Below are 17,532 nucleotides of genomic sequence, written 5' to 3'. Positions count from 1 at the left end.
GGGGCACATTAAAAAACTAAGCAAAAGATTATATTTAGGCATTCAAAACCTTTATTTTAGCTCATTTAAAAATCTAATTTAAGTATATTTGGAAGATACAAATACACCGATTGAAACAATGAGACTTACCAGCAATAATTATTTTTGCACAATGAAATTTCTCATTTTTGTGCACAATTACTTTTTTTATTTTGAAAGTGCAGTATAGTGAGAATTATCTTCTTTGGGGTCCTTTTGTGCACAATGAGATATTGTTTGAACAAAAAATAGGTAAGAATTGTTCCGTCGTTCATCATAAAATTTATTATAATTTTATTATTAATTTGACACAGGGGCCACAACAGGGGCCAAGGGCTTCTTCACAGGGGCAGTGGCCCCTGTAGGCCCCTGTGTAGAACCGCCACTGCTCCCACAGTCCAAAAACATGCACTTAGGTTTAATGGTGACTCTAAATTGCCCGTATAGGTGTGAATGAGAGTGTGATTGTCTGTCTCTATGTGTCTGCTCTTCGATAGTCTGGCGATCTGTCCAGGGTGTAGCCCGCCTCTACCCCAATGTCAGCTGGGATCGGCTCCAGCCCACCACGACCCGAGTGCGGATAAGCAGTTAAGGATAATGAATGAATGTTTTGGAATTAAAATTGCATTGCATGTTTCTGTTGTATTCAAGTGTTACAGAAAGCCATGACAATGTGACAAATAACTTTTTACACCTGTGCTTTGCCCACTGTGACATGTTAAGATGCCACTTAGGGAAAAAGTCACATTCCCCTCAAACATTTATTAAGTAAGAAATATTAAAAGTTATGTGGCTACATTTAATTTAGGAGTTCAAATGTGACCGTGAGCTAGCTGGCTTACTGTCGCGACTTACTGGGACACTTGAATACAGAAGCAGTAAGAATGTTATTAACACCTGAGCTTTATTTAACATAAGGGTTATTTTTAGATTTAATTTTTGGGGTATTTTTTGCTTCTTTTTTCCCCTCAAATTACAGTATAACACCATGTATTCTGATATCAGACTTTCCAACTAGAGCCCTCATGGTTTTTTCCATGTAAATCAACAGTAGCATTACTACAATCGTGGAAATTGATGAATATTTGGTAGATATGATCAGGATCGAAGTCAGTTTAAGCATATAACTAGTGTAAAATAAAATTAATATACAATTTTATGGCAGTTCTGTGACCAGGTCATTTTTGTCCTTAGAACATCGATCAACCTTTTTTTAAAGTGAGGCACAATTGTTAAATGACAAAGATAACCAGAATAAAGTCTGTAAGGAAAGACCCACCCAGGAAGTTATTCAGTTTGCCTCTATACTATAAATATATAAAAGGAGTATAGCTCATCAACAGCACCATTTCATGTTAGATTCTAAAAGTTAACTCTATTTTCATGTAATACAAGACAACTCCAGTAGATACTCAATTACTACTTTATTAAAAAATAACATTTAATACGCAATGATATACCACTGTACATTAGAGTGTGTGCAGGGGGGAGAAAGTGTGTCCCAGAGAAGACTGTGAGTGAAGGGCTGCTGGTCAGCTGTGAGGACGTGTTGTAGTTTTTTCATGCTGCATTCATCACACATGGAGGCTCTGCATCCCAGAGCAACAACTAAGCTCTGACACACTCTGAAGGCATCTATTCCATTTAGTTTATCTTCTTTCAGGACATTCAGAAGCAAATTATTATCTTTTTGTTTTTAATGGTTATTGTCATCTTTATTTCTGCAACAGCAGGGACAAAAAACATGAGAAAACTCACAAACCCTGAGTTTCTGACTTTTATAGAAACCGTTTCAAGTCAGATATTAGTATTTCTGGTATGCCCTCTTGTTATGAATGAATGCAGCATTAGTCCTGAGAGGAGAAATGTGACTGGTTGGGTCTATTGTTCTGGGGATCAGTCCAAGATGGGCAGAGGAAGTACCTGATTCCTTTATAAACCAAACACCACAACCAACCACAACTGAGGTCACTCCAAAAATGCCTCACATGTGGCATTGTGGTGGAAACACAGGTGAACATAAATCTTTGCAGACTGCGACCAGTGAAAAAGCACAGATAGGTTTAGGTAATACTGTATGGCCCTGTTGTAGAGTGAATTCCTGCACCGTCTTAGACAGATGCCATAGTGCATGTCATTAAAAAAAAAAAAAAGACACCACAAACTTCCAAAATGCATGGTCAAGATCAAGACTAGTGGTATTTTACAGAATATCACATTATTTCACAAAATAGTGGAGCTGTCTCACAATAGATTGATCCATATTTCAATGGACAACATGAAGCACTGACGATGTGAGATGGCAGTATTTAGCTCTGCAACAACGTAACAGCACTAAGAAGAAAAAAGAAAATAAAGACTAAAATGGAGATAAGTGAGAGGTCAGACTTCTCCGTGTAAGTCAGTCTTGTCCTCCCGAAAAATTTGTTCTCCCAAATTTTGTGTAATCGTTTAGATGCTACAATTACAAAAAAACTACTGGCAGTGTTAGACTGAGCCGGATGACACACAGGCTTCATTTGTCAGGCCATCAATTCTCTAGTTAATTAAGAAAATGGAGATCATTTCATGCACTGACTCTTAAATTTAGGTCCAGAAAATAATGACCACAATGATAGTTGTCAAGTCTGCAGAGTTTAAACTCAAGTGTGAACTGATGGATATGAAGTGATTGGTTCATAATAAGCTGTGACCGTGTTGAACATTGTTGCATTTCTTAATGCATCTCAGTTTCAAGGCATGTGTGGAAGACTTTATCATGCTAATTATATGACTAAGGAAGGCTAGATAATTCAGAAAGGCTAGCTAATAACTCAAATTGTGTCTTAGAGATTTAAATACTCAGTGACAAGTACAAAATTAAGTAAATGGCATACTAAACTGGCTAATACAAATTCTATTGAGGGACTATGGTTTGGAGAAGTGTTAGGTTAGATAAGAAACTTTCTCTATGAGTCGCAGAATCCCTATTTCTTGGAAAGTAGGAAGATAAAAAGCCTTGTTTTAATGGCAGCGATTTTAGCTTTTTATAGGAAAGTATCCCTCATCAACATGATTCACAAACTCGGTTGTTTAACAACAAGACCTTCATCATTGCCCTGAGAAATATGTTCCCTCACGGCTATGGGTCTGAAGATGCCTTTTGATTTTGTCAGAACGGCTGAAGCATTTGCCACACACAGGGCAACTGTATGGCTTCTCCCCAGTATGGATCCTCATGTGTACCTTCAAGTGAGCCATCTGTGTGAAGCCCTTTCCACAAATCTGGCAGCGAAATGGTTTTTCTCCTGTGTGGCTTCGCTGGTGCTCCTGCAATCTGCCAGATGAGCTGCAGCATTTTCCGCATACTCCACAGCGGTAAGGTTTTTCTCGAGTGTGCACTTGTACATGCACATGCAGGTGGCCAATGTGACTGAACGCCTCACCACAAACTTTGCAGCAAAAGGAAGACATGTGACCTTGTAGGGGGGATTTTTGATGCGGGCAGTCCACTGCATTGGCGGCTTGGTTGCGCATGTGAGAGGTTTGTCCTCTGTTAGCTCCAGTTACATTTCCCTTAGCACCAACCATCTGTCCTCCATTCTCCACCCCAATAATATCAATGTTATTCTCATTTGAGCAGTTTGGGTTGACTGGTGCGAGTGGCTGGGCACCACTGTTGGAGGACGTGGAACCTCTGTGGCCCCCTCCACTCTCTACCTTCACATGCCTTGATGAGCCTCGAGATGCTGGATCCCTCTCCCTGTTCTCCACACCTTGACTCTGAGGGAGGTTGGAGGTATGGGGGCCATCCTGGGGATATTCATTGCCAACTCGCGGGGGAGTAAACATGTTCTCCGGTGTGCTGCAGGAGCCATGGCCGCGAAGCTGATCATCTCCTTGATTGGCCCGGAGATCTCTTTTATCCTTAATCTGAATAGGGATGCGCTCCTCATGCCCCATGCTGGGACTCCACTCACGCCGTGGATGTTCACCATCCTCCTCATCTAACAGCGCCATGGACGGACGATCTGAGAATACAACAGGAGGAAGAGGCTCAGATTAAAATATGAACTTAAATGCTGCAAACACAACTGAGTCTATGGCCTAGTGCAACACTTGTTTAGCTACATATGGCACTTGCAGTTCACAGAATTTATGAGACTTATAAAGTAGTGATGATTGTGTTTAGATGTCAAAATTGACTTCTCAACTTAGTTGTGGCTAAACCCAAAGAGAGAGGAGTGTAAAGCTACGACAAAGCCACCAGAGCAGGTGGAAAAAGTAACTGCAGTGTTGCTGAACTCACTACCTTGTAAAATGAAACTCACAGAAAATTCTAATAGAGCTGTTGTGCATCACTGCAGAGAAACATAACATATGTAAATTCTAACAGAGCTGGTCATCATACAAAACAGTGCCAGTGTTTTCAACAAAATCTTGACAACTTTTTGTTTCATGATGTATTTAGTTACACAATAATGGCCTAGGCAATGGACTCTAATGCATTTAACTCTGCTTTACAACAGTACAGAAAATCCTGATATGTAAAATAGTCAATAACACTGCATGTGAGGCCTAAATGAGTATTTACCCTCTTGATCTTCAAGTGTTGTATGCCATAACTAACACTGCCAACAGGAAAAACGACTGATCTGAGTGAAAATGTACGTAATAAAAATCTCCCCAAATGGATGGAAACTAAGAGAGCATGGCGTTATTTACACTCATAATAAACAATGGCACATAGTAACACTTTGAAGCAGTTTCAGTCATGTCTCTACTCTGCAAAGTGGAGTAAACATAAACAAACATGACGACACAACAAGTGTCAAGTCGTTTTGTCAATGTTCACTTTAACTGTCCGATAACTCGTTAATTAGTACACTGATTACGTCAAAGTGCACACTTAACAGCTTTTATAGCTGATGCTAGTATGTAGGCTAGTCGGCTAACCTAGCTTGTTGGCTAACGAACAAAGGTTGCTAACGCGGTAGCCGCTCCACCACAACAGCAGCTAAAGTCAATTAGCACGCTAACGGCTAAAGTTAACTTGTTTGGAAGTGAGGCAACAATATTCTGAGACTATCTGTTGTGCTGTTACATTAGTACTGCAAGGAGTCATTTCTATTTCACCACCCACTGCCACCCACAGGCTCGGCAGATGGAGCATAAAGGGGCGCAGCTGCACCGTTAGCTTTTAGCGGAGCTAACCTGGCCATATTTCAATCCCAGCGTCTCGCAGCCTGCGTCTCAAATGGTCGTTCTCCCGCTCCCTGATCGCTATCTCCTCCTGGTACTCCAAAATCGTGTCCTCGACAGATTTGTAGATCTCCTGCGCAGCAAGCATGAGACGCTCAGTCAAAAAGACGTTTAAAAACTGCAGCTTGGTCATTTTCTTGGGTTACACGGAGCTCCTGCTATCATCCAAAATGGACCAAAAAAAGATGCTCGACCCAATCACGTGACCCGGAGTTATGTCTTCTTCTTCTTCTTCTTCTTCTTCTTCTTCTTCTTCTACATCACTCCCCAAGATTTCCTGTGAGCCCGGAGATGTTAAGTTATATTTCGGGGTTGCAAAGATAACTGTTTGGGGTTAGATGAGGTAACACCACTAACAAGGCCACATAATATCGTGCAACACCTGCTTCTCGCACCGTGAAAGGAGAAACTAGATACACAAATGTTGTGAAAGTCCAAATGGAAGATATGCAAATCTTTCCGAATGAACAGTTGGCCTATTCAAATTACCCAGGCGCAGTATGCACACTACTATTTGTTTACATTTTTGTTGCTGCTGTTTTTTAATTAGAGGCTGCGTTGACTTTGTAACACAAGATGAATACTAAATCAAAATGTTCATCTTCCATTTACATGGAAATAAAATCGAACAAGAAACTATTTTCCAGAAATTATCATGAAAAAAACCCAAAACAAGTATTAGTGAAGTCACCATAAACAAACCTGGAAACCTTTAAAACTGTCAAATTGTAAATATATAATCCAAATTGTACTCAAGCAATCCTTGACATTGTAAATAAAATCTAAAATCCATATACTTACTTTATATACACAACCCTGGAAATCAGGAATGCACACAAAAATGTAAAAGCTTTCCTTACTGTTTCCTGACAACCTCTTCAATTAGATTTCCGTACCATACAAATTTAAATGAAGCCATCATACATATCAAATAGATAGAACACATAAAAAAGTAAACTCACATACTCATATAAGTCTTCCAGATTTTTAGTAGACTCCTGTGCCAGTCCCCAATATCTGAATTATAAAATACTGTTCTGGTATTATTTACTTCATATATTTATTGTTTGACATCTTGCTCAGCAGTTGAAAGAAAAGTTAGACAACTTATGTACCTTAAAATAATAACCTTAACAGATGGTTCTCATTGTTGAAGTTCTCATCCTAATGCAACCATCCAACGCCATCCAGCTTTGACATTATTGCATGAAGCCCAAACAAAACATTCTGCATCTTTGTGTGGAAAATTTCCATCTGATGTCCCAAATATAAACGAGTGGGATCTAGATACATGTATATTCTGTGTGGATTACACTACTGCATCATAGACTCATGGAGAACAATATTGGAGTATGCAAGCATTCAAGACTGATTTTTTTATTGTCATTGTCTTTGACAGCAAAATAACAGTTACATTTTCAAAAGAAGTGCATTATCAAATCATAAAAAAAATCATAAACAACTGCCAAATCTGTGAAGTGAAATTTCTGACAAGAAATAAAGCCATTGAAAGCTATACCATGATGTGATGGGAGAAAGTGAGAAATCAAATAAAAATATGGTAATCATGAATTTGATGTATTGTGTTGTGTACATTTACGTTTTACACAGTGTTCCATTTTTTTATTGGCGCTGGAAAAAATGAATGAGAAAATAAATATATAAGTAGTTAGGCTCGACTTCTTTGTAATTTGTAAATTCTTTCTTTCTTTCTTTCTTTCTTTCTTTCTTTCTTTCTTTCTTTCTTTCTTTCTTTCCTATGGCTAGGGCTATTTTGTCCATTTCTGAATCCTTAAATACTCCAGCTCGATAGATGGCGATAGTTGCTCTGACATAAGCGGAAATGACGAAACATCTAGCTTGCACGATCCTCCACGTGCGAGAGCAGCACAGTCACATTGGCAGGTCCGCAGTTCCACCATGAAGCGACCAAGTAAGTGAGCAGTGATAGTAATGTTGCATTATTACACGAGTTCGTTTAAGAAATAAAAGCACTTTTAAGACTGGATTGTTTGGTTAACCCACCTAGCTAATAGATTTACTGTTTTAACAGCTAAACACCACCTTTGGTCTCTCCGCGTTGGTCTTTAACTTCGCTAACGCTACGCTAACTGTTTTTCAGCATACGTTTTACTTTTGTCTTCTGTTTTCAGAGTTAAAGAAAGCAAGTAAGCGCGTCTCATGCTCCAAACGCTATAAAATACAGAAGAAGGTAAGTGTCTGACTTCATCACCCATTATTTTATTTTATTTTATTTTCAATGCACCACGAGGCTTGTGTGGACTGCATGAGTCTGCTACTGCTAACATTACTCTGATTTCCGAGTCGCTTGAACTATTGTAACGGTCTGTAATGGAGAAACGTTTTGTGCTGTGTGTTTAGGTCCGGGAGCACAACAGAAAGCTAAGAAAAGAGGCAAAGAAGAAAGGAGTGGGCAAACGAGTGAAGAAGGATCCCGGTGTGCCCAGCAGCGCTCCTTTCAAAGAGGAGGTTCTCAGGGAGGCAGAGCAGAGGAGGCTACAGGTTAGCACTGCTTGATCTCATAATGCACTTCATCACAACAGTTACATTGGTATACATGCAGTGTCACTTTTCTAAAGGTCTAAGCTCTTCTCAGCCTTAAATGTTTTGGGGAGCTGGAGAGTGTTTTAACCCTTAATAGGGCACTCATTGAAATATTTGCAAATTTCAACCCTAGAGAATATTGGAGGATATTACAGTACGGACCCAGGGGAGGGGCGTAATATTTTGAGAAAATAGGTTGTGAGATTAAAGTGACAAATCTACAAGAAAATGCGCAGATTTGATATTTAAAGTGGTGAATCTGCGAGAAAAAAAAGACCTTTTCACCCATGCGCAGATTTTTGCCACTTTAAATCTCTTAAATCTGCAACTTTTTTTCTTGTAGATTTGCCACTTTAATCTAGTAAATTTGCAACTTTTTTCTCAACTATTACCCCACCTGGTTTGTATTTTATTCGTACTGTTTGTACGACTGTTTCTTGCAGATTTTTTTCAAAATTTTAAATTTTTACGTTGGAGGTCAAGGTCAATAAAGTTAATATTGTATTCTTATCATACTGATTGGTCAGATGTCATGGTGTCACCATCTGTGACGTAATCTGATCGTGGCTGATTAGCTGGAAGAAATCCATGTGGTTCTACGACCTCACAGAGAGACATGGGGGGCCCGAATCTGTGCACCCCTAATGGAGGGCCCCATTTTGATATCCACTGAAGTTACCAAATATAGTACTTTGCCCGATAAAGGGTTAAAGTGTCTTTGTGTTGGTCTGCTGTGATAGCTTTTATTCTCATTGGACATTTTATGGTCTTGCAGATTGAAGAAGAAAAAGAGAAAAAGAAACAAGCTAAAAAAGAGGAGCGAGCCAAGAACAGGAAAAAGGAGAGGGATGCTGCAAGTAAAGAGGAAGAACCCAAGGCTAAGAAGGCTCGGCAGGTAAAAAGAAAAAACTAACAAAAAATCCACTAGTTCAGAATTTAATCCCTTTACTGTTGACTTACTTTTAGGCTTTCTTGATTCCACAGGATGAAGCTGAAAAGCAGCCAGTCAAACCATCTGCCCCAGACAAGAACTCAAAAAAGTACCTTTGCTCTGAATTGAATAAGGTAAAACTTCCCAATTCCAATCATTTTTTTAACTGTAGAAACTTAGCTTTCTCCCGATAATCTTCAACCTGATCTCCTTCTCTCCTCTTCAGGTAATTGATGCATCTGATGTAGTTATAGAAGTCCTTGATGCTCGGGATCCACTGGGCTGCAGGTGTCCACAGCTGGAGGAGGCGGTGCTGCAGAGGGAAGGCAAAAAGAAACTGCTCTTGGTTTTAAGCAAAATAGGTAAATGGACATGAAATGCTGCCGTGTTAATTAATAGTCAAAGTAGATACAGTGGTTTGTTTTGATTTTGATTGAAAAATGGTTTGTCTGGACTCTGAAGCAGTGTTTGATTATTTTGTGTTGTAGATCTGATACCAAAGGAAAATGTGGAGCGGTGGATACAGTGTTTACAAAAGGAGTTTCCAGTGGTGGCGTTCAAAGCATCAACACAGATCAGGGACAAAACAGTGGTAAGAGGTGCATTTTACACAGCAGTTGTCAAAAACACATTTGATTTACAGCGTATGTAAACAATGTTAAACTCATGTTCAGCCTCACCCAGCTTTTTGGAATATAAGAATTTTCAGTCACAATTTAAATTAATTTCAAGAAAATGTTGGCTGGCCATGAAGATATTTATCCTCAAAACAATATAAAAATGTTTTGACATATCTTTCTATATTGCTTCTATGAAATTATCAAAAAAGCAAAGCAATATTTACATAATTTGACACATTGATTAACAAATGGAATGAACCAGAGGTGATATTTTTGCTAAAATAGAGTACGGAATATAAATAATAGCAATACCATGTGGTTATTTTATATAACCAATTTTTTTTTTTTTATGTTTCTGCATTGCTGTAATATGGAGGACTGAGAAGGTTAAGCAGCTTGTGCTGTTATAACTGGTTATGACCTCCAAGAGTAACATACAAACCACTCAACTGAGCGACTCTGTCATACACAGAGCTGATGTGTAGTGTGTTTGTGAACAAAACAAATGTTTTTGTATTTAATTCCAATACATGCAAGCTGTATTATTCAGACAGTGGGAGGGAGCTTCAGTCACTTCAAATGCAAACCTACAAACCCAGTGTTTTGTATGTGGATTTTACTCAAAGTAATACTTTACTTGTCTGGTTGTGTTCATCAGAAAGGCAGGAAGAGCAGGATAGTGGCCTCCAATGAAGTCCTGGACAAATCTCGAGCAGCAGCCTGCTTTGGAAACGGTTCTCTCACTGAATTCCTTTCAAGTTTTGCTCTAAGCAAAGACAGTGAAGCTTCACTCAAAGTGGGTGTAGTTGGTAAGCACTTTTTGTTGTTTTTCTTATGTGGAACTGCATTTTGTTTTAAGTATAATGTTGGCTGTATACTTTAGTATTGAGTTCTATGAGGGCTTAATAATTTACTGCTCCATACAGTTTTGATTCGACTTGTGTTCGCTCCTTTGTATTTGCTCAAAGTACATAATCTGAATGCTTATCTTTGATGCAATCTCCCTTTACCCGCTTAGGTTTTCCAAATGTGGGAAAAAGCAGTCTTATCAACAGTTTGAAGGGAATCCTTGCGTGCAATTCTGGCGTCAAGAGAGGCATCACAAAGTGAGTGACGAATAAAGATAAAAACACTAGCTCTAAACACAAATGTAGCATCTTCTCCTAGAGTTTTTTGTAGTTTATCCCGAAAGTTAAATGTATCTTTCATATCACCCATTCAGATCCATGCAGGAGGTGCACATCTCAAAGAGTGTGAAGGTAATGGACAGCCCAGGAATCGTGGCGTCACCATCCAACCCACCAGCCTCAATGGCTCTGAGGAGCTTGCAGGTGGAGGAGGGCCAGGAGACGGTGCTGGAGGCTGTCAGGACTCTGCTCAAACAGTGTGACCATAGCCAGGTAGGAGGAGGTCCCGTCACAGGAGACACTTGTTGAGTAATGTTTGATCTGATTAGATTCTCTTGAAAGTTTGAAGTGATTTAATCATTTCATCTCTATGATTTCAGATCATGCTGCAGTATAATGTTGCCGACTTCAGAAACTCTCTGGAGTTTCTAACCTTATTCGCCAAAAAGCGTGGATTTCTACTGAAGGGTGGAGTCCCTAACACAGAGCAGGCAGCCACAACTTTCCTTGATGATTGGACAGGGTGAGTGTTTGTATTCTCCTGGAGGATTGGGAAGGGTAGGCAGCTGTACTGCATCAGTGTGGAAATGAGGAAAAAAAACGCAAGTCTCGAATTCATTATGAAGACTTCTAATCCAACTCTGATCCAACACTGTGCCAGGATGGATACAAATATGTAAATTCATGAAGTAGATTAAGAAATGACATGTAATGTAAAAAAGAAATGCTTAGACTTTGATCTCACAGTACTGGTTTGGTGTCTCCTCAGAGCCAAGATGAGCTACTACTGTAAGGCACCAGAGAACCACGGCCTCCCTGCCTACATATCTGATGCTGTTGTTGCTGAGATGCAGAACGGCTGGGATCTAAACATTTTGAAGAGGGGCAACGAGGAAACTCTCAAAGGTACCAGTGTTTAATTTGATTAATTAAGCCTCTGAAATTCTCTGAAAGGCGCATTTTCTTTTATCAAGGACAAACTGTAAAACTTGGCATTACTGTTTGTTTGTTTTTTGGCCATGGTTGTGCCGTTTTCATAGAGTGGGTAAAATGTTAGTAAAGGTTTTGCAGTGTTGGAGAAAATGTAGGGCTCCATAAAATTGCACTGACTGAAGGTCAGTCTCCTGTATCAGCTGATTTTCTTTACTCAGGGTGTAAGGAGCAACATGACCTCTTGGGGCCACTAATGGGCTTTTAGACAAATCAATGTACTGTAGCTACTGATAACATGTGGTCACTTCTGTCCGTGTTGCTGAAAACATGTTTTGCTTTTTTAGGTGTTAAATTCCCAAGTCAGGCCAGCAGTATAGGCTTTGTGTCTAAAGGGCCGACTGCAGGCCTGCTGAGTGTCAGCGACAACTCTGAAGAAAAACCCTCTGCTGCAGACACAGAAGTTGAGCTGCAGAATGATGAGAATAATGAGGTAAGCAAAGATGTCGTGTTTCTTCTTTCTTTTGGAAAACTGCCAGACGGCTGCTTCAAATAATGCTCGCAATCTGGTCTGCTGGAAATGAGGACAAAAATTCAAGTCTTGATTTGTTTATGAAGACTTCTAATCCAACTCTGATCCTGCTGGCTGGACCTTTTTCTTATTGAAATCACTCTGTATCTTTAGGATTGTTGGACTTTTAAATTGAAACATCTGCCTTTCTTGCAGCCTGAACAAACTGCTCAGGAGGTAAATGAAACCGAAGCCCCAGAGAAACCCCAGGAGGAGCCACTCAAAAGTAAGTTTTTAAAAATGTACTTAATTTCTTTATAGCTAAAATCTCCACATATGAACCTTATTCTTACATCTTGCTTTGTCTTCCAGAAAAACCCAGCCGTGTGCAGTTCCAGTCTCTCCCCATCGACATCAGCCTGTCAGCAGCTAAGTCGGATGACGCCTATGACTTCAACACAGATTTTAAATGAGCTTTGCTGCCTTTTTGTCTGGAAGAAATGCAGACCTGGGTTCGTCAGCATACGCGAATATGCTGACGTGAGAATCACTGTCATGGTGCCTTTGACCAACTCATTACAGGCGTAGTTGATTCACAATCACAGATAACAAAATGCACTGCCTAGTAAAGTAGTTTCAGGCTAGCTGCTGGTGTTTGTGCCCTTCCTTTAATTTTTGAATCTGGAAGACAGTGGGGCAGTTTCCATACAAGGTCAGACCTTTTATCCTAGACAACAATTTTCAGTTGATAGAACAATTGAATGTTGTATGTCTAAGACTAATACCTGCCAACAAAAAGGACATTACCTAGAGTGGTCGTGTATATATCCCCTGACTTCTTCTCCCAAATGTTGGTGAAGGGTCACCCATTCAAATGTCCAGAGGTCATTTGTAATATTGTGTTCATGCAGAATACTGTATATAGACGTATTATATATGTAATAAACCCTCTACCAAGCCTAAATGTGTTATTTTGTTATTGCCTCCACCAAGGAGGTTGTGCTTTTGGCTCAGATTGTTGGAAAAATAAATGTCATCAAACATATTGAGTTGAGCATGGGCCAAAGATGAATCCATGGATACGAGAACATTTCATGTTCGTAAAATACAAATGGGTCATTCATGTGTCAGATACTGAGGGAAAAGTTATAAAGACTAGGGATATTTGTATGAACACCTTCCTCAGAGTAACAATTTGAAAAGGGTAAAGTAATATACAACTTAATTGTGGCATCCATGTTTCCATATTACAAAAAGTTCATGAATGAGTTGGAAAACAGGCTTCCCACCTTGAATGCATCATTGACCTTGGCAGAGGTCTGTACTGCGTGCTGTTCTAGTTCTTGCTGTATATTTCCAAAACCATACTAACATGTACAAGTTTCATACTGCATTTTCTTTGCTTGTGGCTTCTTTTCAGGAAGTATTACAGAAATGTAGACAGTCTTGGAAAAGGCCAATCTTCAGAAGTAACCAGGTTCATTACAGACAGAAGATAAAATGACAAGATTTAAATGATAAAAATGTAAGTTTTATTTCACGTACTATACAAAGGATGACAAATATTTACACCAGCAAGGCAAATGCTTTTCAGCATGTATAAAATCCTGACTGAGGGAATATAAAGCATGAGAATATTGTGCAAACATTAAATTCAACCTCTGCAGAGGTGCAGTTTGCTTAGTGGTCTGCATTAAGTAATGAAAAGCCCACTATCCTTAATATTTCAGCATGAGAGGCAGAACAGTACTCAATGTTCATTTATGGCAGTATTAACTGAGAGGCGCAATCAGAACAGCAGCACACCATTAGCTTTAGTCTTAATGTCATTAAGAATAATAGTATTATAGAGGAAGGGGGAGTTAAATAGCATTTTCGATCTGTTTGTGGTGTAAAATATACACTTAAACACACAGACTGCGGCTATAAAGATCTGGTTTTTAAAAAGTTTGTGCAATTAAGTATAAAACACCACTTTTCCACAGGAAGTACTGAATTGAGGTAATGACGAGGCATCTGCATGGCTAATGTTACAATTACGACTGACATGATAACTGAGAGGAACACATTAACTAGTTACAAACTGTGTGCTGTACCACTATAGCTGAGGTAACTATGGACTCAAAGTAAACTAGTCAGTATTAGTCTGCATGTTAACATACTTAAACCTTCAACAGTCTGACCATGGCTTCAGTTTTTATGTTTTAGTACATTGTAACAAGTTCATTACTGTTAACTGGGATTGATGCGTACAAGTCTATCGAGGTCATATTTTCCAAAACTGCTCCTATCATCGGTAGAAAAACAGTCAGAGTAGTGTGGGTCAAAGCAATCTCAGGAGCACCGAGTTTCTGGACTGAAGAAAGCACTCGAAGCAAAAATAAGATGCGTTGGTTATGAAAACAAAACGGTGCGTTCGAAGGGAATGTGAGAGTATACAGGTCTATATGTTCGAAGGATGGTGGAATTCAATACAAAGCTGGCAAGTGAAAGTCCTTACAGAGTTCCTGAGATATCGCAAGGCGTGGTCCTGCTGGGACAGGGCGGGCTTGGCTGCTCAAAAGTTCCTGAAATCAATTTTTTCTAGTTGTCCTCTGCGTGTTTTCGCACAGGATTAAATTTCCCTGTGGGGTCTGGAATGAACCACTTGTCCCACACGTCAGAAAAGGAGGATGTTCTCCCCCAGGGCTTGTAGTGTCCATTCCAGTGGAGGAGTTTGGCAGCTTTCACAAACTGGTAAGAGTAGCGGTTTCCAGCACCTGTCATGCCTAACAAAACAAGGTTTTGGACTCATGCATGACAACTCATATTGTCATACTGTATGATATTTGCAAAAACATTTGCATTCTTGCAAAAAGGTACACTAGCAGATTCAGTCATATCTGTCAAAATGTTGAACAATTTCTTTAAAAACTTAATTAAAAGCTTCTAGAAAACTTGAGAAGAATTCCAGGACTTACCAAGATGCCTGACGTGCCACATTGGGTCGATCGTAGAGTGACGTTTGTAAAAAACAATCAGAAGTGGGGGAGTGGTGATACTCTCTGCTAGTGTCTTACTGTACAGGTCCTCCCTGAGGAAACAAACAAATTCATCTCGACGTGAACAGAAAGTCTACAAGGGAGATTGCCTCATTTCGTCAGTGTAAGTAATGTACTTTGTGTTAAGTTCCATCCAGTTCTCCAGCTGCCGGGTGATGTTCTGGCTCCTCCACTCAGTCAGGTTGGCGATGATGACCCCCGGGTTGAAGGAGCATGTGTTGGCCCTCATCCCCAGCTTCTTTATAGCATCCTTCTTAAAGTCCAGGAAACCTATATAGTTATTCTAGTGGAGAGGATTCATTAGTCAATCAAATGGCACCATATTCATAAACAAACATTCTACATTATGATACTCTGAAAAAACTTAGCAAGAGATGCCACACCTGATTTCCAGCCCCTCGAATGATGCCCTTAGCAGATGCTGAATCACAGTCATCAGAAAAGGCAGCTGCATGGCCTGGTTTGAGGTTGGTTTCATAAAGGTCCTGAATGTCCCCTAAGATCCAACAGAAAAGGCAAAATCTCAAGTATTACCTCTCTGTTGTACTGTTAAAAAAGGTGTAGTTTTTAGACACATGACAGTCTGGAGGATTTACGGACATCTAGGGGTGAGGCTGTGGATTGTAGATGCTTATGTAGATAAGAAGGGCTGCTTAGAAGCTGCAGCAATTCTTATTTTGTAATTATACACGAATGAAAACATAATTATGATTATTATTTACCATTTCTGCCAATAGATCCCTCCTAAATCCTATACACCGCTCTTTTAATGAGTGCAAAAGGTGCATCAAAAATGTTTTTGAATGCATGACAAGCAGCTGTAAAATAGTCTTTTATGGCCAAGTTCATTCTTTTCCTTCATGAGGGTGTCTTACCTTGTACAATGACATCGTCATCCAAATAGATAGCTTTCTCTGCCTCAGGTATGTATACAGGTAGATAAAATCTGGCAAAAGTCAACTGAAAAAGAGCAATAAAGCAAAGTTTGCATGTGACGAACATTTGTACTTAGTACTATCAATATTTATCCTGGGACAGGGTTGAAAAACATTCAACTGTCTGACCGGTTTAGCAGCTTCCAGCGTCTCAGGTTCTTTCGATATCTTCCCATTGAGGAGTTCCGGCTTGAAAATAACAATTTTATATTTTATTTTTTTTAGCCGCGTCTTGCTTAGCCACACTCTGTTGGTAAAACAAGGAGAAAAGATTATGTCAGACAATGGACCTTTCACAAATTCCTCTTAGATAAACTAAAGACAAAGATGACACACCCAGGGATAATACAATGGAATGCATGAGTAACATGGCAGACATGCTCCATTGTCTTACTTGAGGTGATCCACAGTGTCATTCAAGGTCACTATAGTGAAGACGACATTGGCTTTGCTGTTCTGGTAGATGCTGTTCATGGCAGCAACCACAGCTCCGAGCCTTTCCCCAGCAGCAGTGATGAGGACAGGGATCTCCTCTCCTTTCCTCACTGACTCTACTTTGAGGTCCGGAGATAACTCAGATTCAAAGGGGAGAATCATCCCAGCATCTGGATAATAAAACAGACAGATTTGAGATTTCACAAATGACTTAAAGTGTTTAATTTTATTGCACTGAATTGGTCTGATAAGATGTTAACAACAATGGATATTCTGAGGAAAAGGTGTAGCTCAAACACAAGCATTAAGATAAACATACCTGGGTTTTCCTTGTGTAAAATGTCACTGAGGTTAAGGAGATTACGTTGAACTATAATCAGGAAGGCGACAGCCAGCAGCAAAAGGATTATTACGTTCACTGAAACACATAATTAAGAGCTGATTTTAATGATAGCTGTGGTACACAGTCCAAGTGTCAGTGTGGGAACTGTGAATGCTACAAATCTCAAGTAAAATGTAAATTGCATCCAGCTCGCCTCAGTATTAATCTAAACCCTTTTCTATTTAACTGTTTTCCATTCGCACTGTATTAATACAGACACGCTTCCTCTAGACTCACTCACCTCTCCTCATTGTCATGACAGCAGCTTCATCTGTTCCTCCAGCACGCCTGATAATATATATAAAAATTCAAAAGCCAGTAGAAAACTCTTCAGGTCGATCAGAGTGCAGCCCGAGATGTTTGAGCTGTCTCGCTAACGTGGACTGAAGTGAACCCTGATTGCTGCTGGTGCTGCACAGCTGCGGCGTGGCAACCGTACAAACACAAAACGGGACCGCCAGCAAACTAGTGGCCTTTAACAGCGAGTTGAAATGACAAAAAATAATTATATAACGCGCAGGCAAAGTTAGCTCTTAAAAGAAATCACTGAGGACAGTAAAAGTAATTTACGCTTATGCCAAACTGCCAACTCAACATCAACAAGTTTATCCGCCATCACAAATGCACGTAGTAATAGATGCCCGTGCGTTTGCCCGACTGTAAAATAATATTAGCATGATGTTTCAAGTAAATTAAAAAATAAACATTATGGGACTTATTTGGTATGTTTGCATGCATCTTAATGACTTGGGATGAAAAGCAAATAGATGTATGCTTCAACAAAATACATAAAGAT

The 17,532-nt window shown here is 39.6% G+C and overlaps 3 protein-coding genes and 2 non-coding genes across 5 annotated transcripts; 3 read left to right on the top strand and 2 right to left on the bottom strand.

The window, feature by feature from the left end:
• Positions 1-1,427: 1,427 nt before the first annotated feature.
• LOC131962518 (zinc finger protein 497-like) lies at positions 1,428-5,477 on the bottom strand. The gene is made up of 2 exons (XM_059327509.1): positions 5,212-5,477; positions 1,428-4,028 (listed from the first exon to the last, which is right to left on the bottom strand). Exons 1-2 carry the CDS (start codon positions 5,390-5,392, stop codon positions 3,109-3,111), a joined length of 1,101 nt encoding a protein of 366 aa, XP_059183492.1. The 5' UTR covers positions 5,393-5,477; the 3' UTR covers positions 1,428-3,108.
• Positions 5,478-7,097: 1,620 nt separating this feature from the next.
• Positions 7,098-12,907, top strand: gnl3 (G protein nucleolar 3). The gene is made up of 15 exons (XM_059329357.1): positions 7,098-7,192; positions 7,413-7,471; positions 7,642-7,782; positions 8,600-8,719; positions 8,809-8,889; positions 8,982-9,117; positions 9,244-9,347; positions 10,034-10,184; positions 10,394-10,481; positions 10,598-10,775; positions 10,883-11,025; positions 11,272-11,408; positions 11,780-11,925; positions 12,160-12,229; positions 12,316-12,907. The coding sequence occupies exons 1-15, from the start codon at positions 7,180-7,182 to the stop codon at positions 12,414-12,416; spliced, it is 1,668 nt and encodes a 555-aa protein (XP_059185340.1). The 5' UTR covers positions 7,098-7,179; the 3' UTR covers positions 12,417-12,907.
• On the top strand, positions 9,747-9,878 carry LOC131969235 (small nucleolar RNA SNORA47). The gene has a single exon (XR_009394117.1). It is a non-coding gene; the product is annotated as a small nucleolar RNA SNORA47 (small nucleolar RNA).
• Positions 11,085-11,160, top strand: LOC131969232 (small nucleolar RNA SNORD19). The gene has a single exon (XR_009394114.1). It is a non-coding gene; the product is annotated as a small nucleolar RNA SNORD19 (small nucleolar RNA).
• A 545-nt stretch (positions 12,908-13,452) lies between the features above and the next one.
• Positions 13,453-17,454, bottom strand: glt8d1 (glycosyltransferase 8 domain containing 1). The gene is made up of 9 exons (XM_059329235.1): positions 16,978-17,454; positions 16,674-16,772; positions 16,314-16,524; positions 16,049-16,166; positions 15,860-15,944; positions 15,368-15,480; positions 15,101-15,267; positions 14,904-15,016; positions 13,453-14,711 (listed from the first exon to the last, which is right to left on the bottom strand). Exons 1-9 carry the CDS (start codon positions 16,991-16,993, stop codon positions 14,527-14,529), a joined length of 1,107 nt encoding a protein of 368 aa, XP_059185218.1. The 5' UTR covers positions 16,994-17,454; the 3' UTR covers positions 13,453-14,526.
• Positions 17,455-17,532: the final 78 nt, after the last annotated feature.

The sequence above is a fragment of the Centropristis striata genome, chromosome 3, assembly GCF_030273125.1.
Source record: "Centropristis striata isolate RG_2023a ecotype Rhode Island chromosome 3, C.striata_1.0, whole genome shotgun sequence".
In the NCBI taxonomy this organism is placed as follows: domain Eukaryota; kingdom Metazoa; phylum Chordata; class Actinopteri; order Perciformes; family Serranidae; genus Centropristis; species Centropristis striata.
The sequence above is the reverse complement of the archived record's forward strand: the minus strand, read 5'-3'. Positions and strand labels throughout refer to the sequence as shown.

Excerpts from the sequence above, each read along its gene's own strand:
- LOC131962518 (XM_059327509.1), bottom strand. The coding sequence starts at position 5,392 with ATGACCAAGCTGCAGTTTTTAAACGTCTTTTTGACTGAGCGTCTCATG. Across the intron at positions 4,029-5,211 it reads TGGGATTGAAATATGGCCAG|ATCGTCCGTCCATGGCGCTG; the intron begins GTTAGCTCCGCT and ends TTGTATTCTCAG.
- gnl3 (XM_059329357.1), top strand. Across the intron at positions 7,472-7,641 it reads GCTATAAAATACAGAAGAAG|GTCCGGGAGCACAACAGAAA; the intron begins GTAAGTGTCTGA and ends CTGTGTGTTTAG. Across the intron at positions 11,926-12,159 it reads AGAATGATGAGAATAATGAG|CCTGAACAAACTGCTCAGGA; the intron begins GTAAGCAAAGAT and ends CCTTTCTTGCAG.
- glt8d1 (XM_059329235.1), bottom strand. Across the intron at positions 16,167-16,313 it reads GACACTGTGGATCACCTCAA|AGTGTGGCTAAGCAAGACGC; the intron begins GTAAGACAATGG and ends TTTTACCAACAG. Across the intron at positions 14,712-14,903 it reads GTGGCACGTCAGGCATCTTG|GCATGACAGGTGCTGGAAAC; the intron begins GTAAGTCCTGGA and ends TTGTTTTGTTAG.